Consider the following 8,321-nt stretch of genomic DNA (forward strand, 5'->3'; position numbering starts at 1 on the left):
TGTCATTGATGTCAATGTCTTAAAATGTAGTCCATGTTCTTTGTAGCTTTTAAGACACATTTATTCCCAGAAGGTTGAAGGTAGCCTTTTATACCCAGTTATAAAGAGGATACATCCCAAAGAAATAATGATAATAGCATTCGATTTTAGTGAGTGGCTAAGAGAGGGAGTGAAGAGAGTGGCGGAGAGGTTGGATGATGTAGTGGGTGGATAATGATATTAACAGAGAAAAGAACTGGCAAATCTTGAAATTCCTCTTAGACGCACCCCTGTTCTCTCAGGCTCTTACCCCCTCTCTCTCTCTCTCTCCTCTCTTTCATCCCACGTTTCTTTTGTTTCTTTTCCTTTTCTCCTTTTCTTTCTTTCCTCTCCTTCCTCTTTTTGTTTTTTCTCTCTTTCTTCTCTTCTCTTTCCTTTCTTTTCCTTTTTCTTTTCTTTCCCATTCCCTCTCATTTTCCCCTCCCCCTTTTCTCATTTTCCCGACAACAGCGCAATTTTACCGACAATATCCTGGCAGGGGGGGGGGGGGGGGGTGTCGCACCCAACCCTCTCTAGCCACGCCCCTAGGTGCAAACCCCCCTTTTTGGAGGGGGGGGGGGGGAGGCAACTATCTATCGGCAAATGTGGATATTTATTTTTCTTTGCTTCTAAATACATGTACACAAATTGGAAGACCTTATGGGCAATTTGTTTAGGGGTGTGGGGTAAATATAAAAGATTTGTGGCACTTGGCAACTCGCAATGTAAATGCTTTCATGACATCAACACTGCCAATCTTCACATCAAATATTATTAAAATCATACATGCTCTGATTCAAAGGCAATACATATATCAAGGTGTGAAACGTCTACAATTTCCGTCATCATCAACATACACGTACTCATTCCGCGGGAATAAAGGTTCTTTTCATTATTTTTAATAATACTTTCGTGATATCGACCCCTGCCGACTTTTACAACAAATGCGACTTAATCACGCATGCTCTGAATATAAGGACAAAATAAACATAATCATGGTGTGAACATCTCTACAATTTCCTTCATCAGCACCATATTCATCTATAGATCTACACTGGATTAATCCACAAAAAAGGGTTCTTTTTAATGCTCTCCATCGAAATTTTGAACGCCGTGGTAAAAGATGAAGGGTTCTTTTGTGGCAAAATCCGCGATGTCAAAATTAAGGGCTCTAGCTCCTTTTTTGAGCTTCCACGGAGTCTCATTGAAACACGAAACACCGCAAAATGGGGTTTAGTTGTTGGCAGGTATGGCCAATAGCCCACAAGACCAACGGCGCACAAGACGGACAGTTAAAGAGACGGACAAACCGGTTTCGTGGTCCTTCTTGCAACTTCACTGAAGATGTATAAGTTTGACATTATGATATGTGGCTCAACAACATAAAAACTTCCTGTTTTTCTTCCCAAAAAATGTCTAATTTCAAACCACTAAAACTGTCATGAACACGATAGCAACTACTTTCGAAAAATCAATTCAAGGTCACTTTCAAAACCTTATAGTGTATGCCATAGCATTCATATTCGGATCGCATTAATACCTCAATGTCATGTTCGAACATTTCAATGGGCGACGCACAAAGCTATACAAATTTCCTTAGGTTGATCTTTTCGGAAGTAGTAGCGATTATGTTCATGACACATTGTAGGAATACAGGGATAAACTCCGGCTATAAAAGTCCAAACCGATGTCATGATAATAATTTGTTTTTGTTTTTTTGTAGCAAATATGCCTCTGTAAGATCGGTTAAAGACTGTTGAAGATCAAGAGCATTCATTTCATAGTTCTTTAATTTTCTAAGAAGCACGTCAATACGTCCACCTAGTTCTTCGGGTGGGTGTTGTAAAAGGGGCTCCAGTAACTCGACGGTGGCTAATAAAAGGTTGGCCTTGGCGTTGATACCGATGCACGTCGAATTCACGCACCTGATGCCTGGATGAAGGGAAGAAATTAAAGTGGAAAATGTAGTTAAAGAACAGGAAAATTTAGGCAGTGCAATGTAATCAGCCAATTATTCACTCAGTGACATCTATTTAAGGCTCATTCAGATATGGAGTGTGTTTTAATTAATAAAGTTTAATTGATGGCAACTGTGCGCAATAAAGGTCATACACGTCCTCAATGACCTCTGCGTTATGAGCAAATGTGAAGCGTGACAATTACGTCATCATAAATATAAAAAAGCCAAAGCGGTTTACCGCGTTATTTTTGAACGGGCTTTTATGTCAATAATATCATCTTTTGGTGGTCACTTCCATTTTTGATACACAGTAGTTAACTTCAAGTTGGAAATGGTTCAAATGAATGTTACCGTATACGGTATACGACCGATCGTCGACCATCGTGATGTTCTATTTGTCTAACTCATCATAGAGGGATATGAGGCGCATGTGTAACCAGTCAGGGATCGTTTGCCGACCTTCCCAACGAGCGGTTGCCCATCATTTTCTTGATAAATTACCAACCAGTCAGCAAACTGTATGCAAATGATCAGCGTCATTTCTTAAATCAATTGGTGACCGCGCACAGTGGCCAAGTGAAATGTGTCAAATTTTGGGGTTTTAGTCTGCAGTCTGTGTCAATATTTTTTTTCCGGTTGTCGTTGGTTGTCACGTCTTTGGTATGACTGAGGCGTTGCTAATAACTTTACCGGCTCGTTCAGATATGAAGCGGTAAACCCCAACTTTAAAAAAAAAATGTTTGAACAAATTGTAACTGCGCGCAACAAATTGTCTTTCGAGTATTCGGTGGGCTCTGTGTTACGAGATGAAGACATAATTTTATGAAGGGATAAACTTGAAATAAAGAGGGAAATGCTGTAGTTTACCGCGGTAGTGTTTACTGCGCCATATCTAAACGATTTATCCGTTCTTGTTACCTGCGTCTTCGCCGAGTATACTGCAGTCACGTGATCTCAAGCACGATTGCTCTTGGGTGGACATGTCATCGAGGTCACCGACCTTTAACCTTCCATCGATGAGGATGAACTGATTCAGCTTGAAGTCGCCGATATTGACTGAACCTACGGGAGAATGTTCTAATACCACGAGCAAATCGGCTAGGTCCTTGGCAACCTTTAAAGAAAAATGAAAGAGATGTAATATAAAGACTCTCCCCGAAGATGTGGACGTATAAGACTTTTCCTTTACCTTCTTTATATATTACAATCATTTCTGTAACCTATCATATTGTCTTGATTTCACTATTATAGTGAAATCAAGACGATATGATAGGTTATAATAATTCATCTTCCCTATTATTACCTGTAATCTTTGTGGCCACATGATTTGCGTGAGCCTGTATTTGCTGAGTTTCTTCCCGACTTCGACTACGGCGATGACTCCCTGATCGCGCACGGATCCTGATACAGTATCTCCTCGAACACAGTACCCTAGCAGCTAGAAAAGAAAGAACGAAATAAAACTGATTATGTGGTAACGTCTTTTGTCTCGAATTTTCCCATTGTATATAGCACTGTAACTACGGGATCCAATCGAATGGCAAAATAGAGAGAGATATAGAGAAGAGAGAGAGAGAGAGAGAGAGAGAGAGAGAAAGAAAAAAAAATGGTCAGAAAGAGAGAGAGAAAAAAAGGGAAGGTGGACAGAAAATAGAAAGAGCGGAAGAGAGACACAGAGAGAGACAGAGAGAGAGAGAGAGAGTGAGAGAGGGAGAGAGGTATAGAGAGGGAGGCAACAAACCCACTCCCTCATTTGGCGGTCTTGCATGTGTAATTATAAGCATCATAAGATGTAAATAATTTTTTTCTACGTTTCTTGGTTGTCTCGATTTTTGGAAGGTCTCGAATTTCAACCTCAATAACTAATAAGCGAGTTCGTAAATAGCTCTGGAACGCATGACCCCAGATTATCCACAGATCTTTTACACGATGGATACGTCCCACATGTGCATTTTAGAATAATCACTGCCAAATGGATGGAGGTGCTTCGTGAATACCTTTTGTTTGCCTCTTGAGAAGAATACTTCCACCTGTGTATCAGATAAATGTACTGCTGGTGCATAAATGAATACTGATTACATAACTTTCATGAGCACGATCCGAGTATTCGTCTCAATGGTTTTACAATTTGGGTACGAATGACCTTTATCTGCCCATGCGCAAATCTTAATTACGAACTCGCTTGTTATTACGTATGGGATTTAAAGAGGCTGGACCATTGGGTGCTTAAGATTTAACCAAGGAAATTCATTGAAACCAATTGACTCCCACTCCCCCCCCCCCCTCTCTCTCTCTCTCTCTTGTTTTTATTTGGTCGTTTGTTTGTGTTTTTTTTTTAATATAGATAATATTAGGTAAAGTACTGCATGTATTTCTCGGGCTTCACAGTTGTTTGCGAGTCTACATAATGTTTGCAATCTTTCTCTGGCACCTTCTTCTCCATTTTCCTCCATCCACCTCTCTTGTAATATACAGACGACTCCGTTCTTAAATTTGCTATTCAGAACTAAATGTTTACGCAGGTGCATTCCTTACTTAAAGTTGCTTTTTCATCTTTGTTTGCTAGAGGCGAAATTATTATTCTCAAACATCACACTCCCGTTCTGTTCAAACACCAATGCATATACATGTACATTCACCAGCAAAATTATTGTACACTGAAATCAATTACATGAAAATATCTCACGGCCCTAGATCCCCAAACACCTTCACACACACACACACGTCCCATTCACTTTGAAGAGTCCAACAAAAGACCGGAAAAATACGTTACTCGGAAAGGCTACGAATCGGTTTGGAGTCAGTTCCGTACGTGGTGGGATTGGGGTATCAGAGTTCGAATTTTGAAGGTTTTTTTTGCATGGTCCTATTTTACTTTTCCATCAACCGACTATAAAAGTTATATTTTGGTTTTCGCGCATTATTTTTGTAGCATCTTCATAGAAATCCGGAGCATGGAAAGAGGGAGGGGGTGGGGGGGGGGGGGTGGTGCCATTACTAATGTGTTCGTTCCACATCATGACACATCTATATAAGACTAACAATAAATGTTGATATGATCATTGATTTTACCGTTCTTTTTGGTGTCACAAACGACATTACATTTTTCATTTATTGGATTAAAAATTAAATATTATTATTATTAAATGAATGAATAAAAGACCAATGTCGTATATTGACGGCAAATTGAGCTGATTTTTTCTAATACGGATGAAGCTGGTTTGAGTTTGGTCTGATTGTTTGTTTTTACTTGAATGCTAAGAAAGTATTTCTATGCTTTTCAGTAAGCAACCAGGGGACCGATGACTTTGAGACCTCGAACACGGGATCACCTGAAACCACTGCTCTACCAATTAGCCACCGCGCTATTACGGTATTCAGTGAATCATCGATAATAGTGATCTGTCAGTTTATGACAGGTTCAGTGACCCAATCAAAAAATGTCTCTCCAACATAATCAAACAGAAGATTTTGAAAAATAATGATTCAAATCTTTATATATTTACTTAGGTACACTGTAAATTGACATAACTGTCTAAACTGATATTCTTTTCCAATCTTGGGCCACAGGACACGTCCATTATAGTAGGCCTCATGAAGTATTTGAATACAGAGAATCATAATACTATTACCTTGACCAGTCTATCACTGTTGAGCTGCAATCCGTAGGCTATCTCCTTCATTAGTTTGTAGTTAGCATACTCATAACAATCCTCCTTAATCCGATAGTCCCTTCTGTTGAGGCACATCTTTACATCTTTCACCTTGGATGTGACCATCTTGATGGCCACCTCCTTACCCATGTAGCTTCCACCAAACACCTCCTTCGTGGTGCCACGACCAATGACCTCCCCTTGTTGAATCATTGAGATCTCCTTACAGGTTAAGAGCTCGGACGTGACATTGGCTTGTATGAGATCGGCGTTGATGCCTAGGGTTTGGTGCTTCTCAAGAAGGTTTAGGTGATCACCTGAGAGGGCGCTGCAGTGGTTTAATATCAGGATGTGGACCGTGGTACAGACCGCGATCAACCACTGGTAACGGGGCTTGGTCCGCAACTTGGCCGTGAAAAAGATCTTCTTAAAGTTTAACATAATCGTTTGTGTCACCTGGGTCTCTCAGACTACAAGGTAAAACGATCCAGTAGTTTTAGATACAGATGGCCACTGCCATAATGCCTCTATGAAACAAGGAAAGAAAGTCACCATGGAGCCAATCATAAAAAAGATTTTGTAGAAGCTATAGCATCTTGTTCAACCGTCGAGTAGCCCATTCCCTTTTGATCAGAATCCTCAAGAATTTGAAGTGGCTGATGACAGCGGAGAGCGTGTGAATCTGTACGACAGTTGGAGTTTCTGCAATATACCTGCATTAAAATGGGATTAAACAAGAAATGCAATAGGATGAATACAAAAGTGACAAAAAATAAAGAGATGGTGTGTAGGCACAGCCAGATCACCTTGACATTCTGAACATGAAATGTTGGAACAAAATCAGTTCAGTGAACTAAAAACCGAGTGCATGTTTCACATGAAAATAAAGTATGAGAAAAGTAAAGAACTACTACGATAATACACTGTAAGCAATCGAAGAAAACTTCAATTGAATACAGTATATACTTTTCAATCGACGATCGTGTATTTCATTATCCAACAAACATCGCATTTCTGACTCCTATATATAATACCTTAAATGACTTCCTGTTATCAACTGTATATAGTACCTGCCCTGCGAAAAAAAAATCAATTACAGACCTTTACTTCTTAATTAATGACGCAGAATCACTCCTTTCAAACAAAATGATGCGAAGCTCCTTAACAGGCTCCTAATTATGATTTAAAAAAAAAAAAAACGTAATCATACTTGCACTCCATTGTGATTCTTCTTTGGAAATGGGGTCAAAGGCAATGGTGTGAATCTCCCAACAACAGGCTTCCAAAAGGATTCAATTGAAATCCATTATTAGCTACACTTATCCATTATTAGCTGCACTTAGATTGACCTTAGTCTTAATGGGGGTGGTCTTGTGGTCACAAATTAAAATGTGATTTGAGACATATGTCATCGTCTATTGGTACAATGACTAAAAAACTACAGATTAGTCATATCAATAACATGCAATTTATATTTCAGTTAGAATAAAGCGATTCTTAATTATGCATGGTTCCTTCTGAAAGACGAAAGGATTTGTTAAAGGCCCTACGGTAAAACAAAATATGTACCCGATCGACCACGCGGTATTTCATTTCTGTTTAGAGACTATAACTAAACAAATACTGAGGGATGCATACATTGAATTCGATCTTATGAGATTTTTTCATATCATATTTGATTCCCTATAGAAATCATGTCACGTAATACGTCATTTCGGTATTTGATGGATGCATGGAAAAGGCTACTGAAATCGCATTTGGTTGACTTTTCGAAAGACTTTGCGATCGTGTTATTCGTGTATTTACTTTTTGAGTGTTATAGACCTTAATGGGCGACCATTAAGTATAGAACATTCTACCTTCTTAAAAAACACAGGTGTAAAAAAGACAACTCCTTGATTGCAATGCCTCCATTCGTCATCTAGCTGTAAACCCAAATTCTCTTCGACAGAGATGTAAAAGATCTTTGAACGAGACATCTTTGTGTTGGACTGTCACGATTTGGATTTATCGCAATCTTACATGAAACCTTCCAATAGAACAGTCAAAAGAAAATACCCTAACAATACAAAGCTAGAGAAAAAAACAGGGGGGGGGGGAGGCTCCGTGGAAAATGATTATGACCCCTTCTCGTCAGACCTCCCCTTACTTTTTTCACCTTTTATTTCTACCGAGTTGATATAGACGATATTGATATTATTGCAATCCAGAATATTTCAAGATATTTAGTGAAGCCTTCGATTTCCTCATTTGAAATGAGGCACGAAATTACAACTTTGATGAGTGCGGATTCTTATTAGACGTGTCTCTTCCATTTAAAGTTTCCCTACCAACATGTCATCGCCCCCTTTTGTATACTATTCTCCCCACCCTTTTTGTTATTACTCAGTTAAACCATATTTATAATCATATGGTTATAGTTTATAGTTATTTGTTTTTAGTACTTTGGCGCCTTTGACGAACATTTCTTGTATTAATCTATATATAACCAGGCTGTTCTTGTGGTTGTTGTCTATATGTTATTGTTTTTGAGGGACCTGACCTCTACAAGCTAAGCTTTAATTAGGTCTCCTCGTCTTTTTTTTCTTTCTCTCATGTAAATGCATTATATGAACTTGATTCTTATAAGTGTTCCTCTGATATACTCTACATGTTATACTACATTTGTTAAATTGTATTACATTCATGTT

The 8,321-nt window shown here is 38.9% G+C and overlaps 1 protein-coding gene across 1 annotated transcript; it reads right to left on the reverse strand.

The window, feature by feature from the left end:
• Positions 1–898: 898 nt before the first annotated feature.
• Positions 899–6,072, reverse strand: LOC578081 (extracellular tyrosine-protein kinase PKDCC; the record flags this gene model as incomplete). Its single annotated transcript, XM_030994879.1, is given in 4 exon segments — positions 899–1,950; positions 2,897–3,092; positions 3,282–3,416; positions 5,611–6,072. Coding segments are annotated over 4 exon segments (1,035 nt in total). The 3' UTR covers positions 899–1,708.
• Positions 6,073–8,321: the final 2,249 nt, after the last annotated feature.

The sequence above is a fragment of the Strongylocentrotus purpuratus genome, unplaced genomic scaffold, assembly GCF_000002235.5.
Source record: "Strongylocentrotus purpuratus isolate Spur 01 unplaced genomic scaffold, Spur_5.0 spur5_scaffold_21, whole genome shotgun sequence".
NCBI classification, from domain to species: Eukaryota; Metazoa; Echinodermata; class Echinoidea; order Camarodonta; family Strongylocentrotidae; genus Strongylocentrotus; species Strongylocentrotus purpuratus.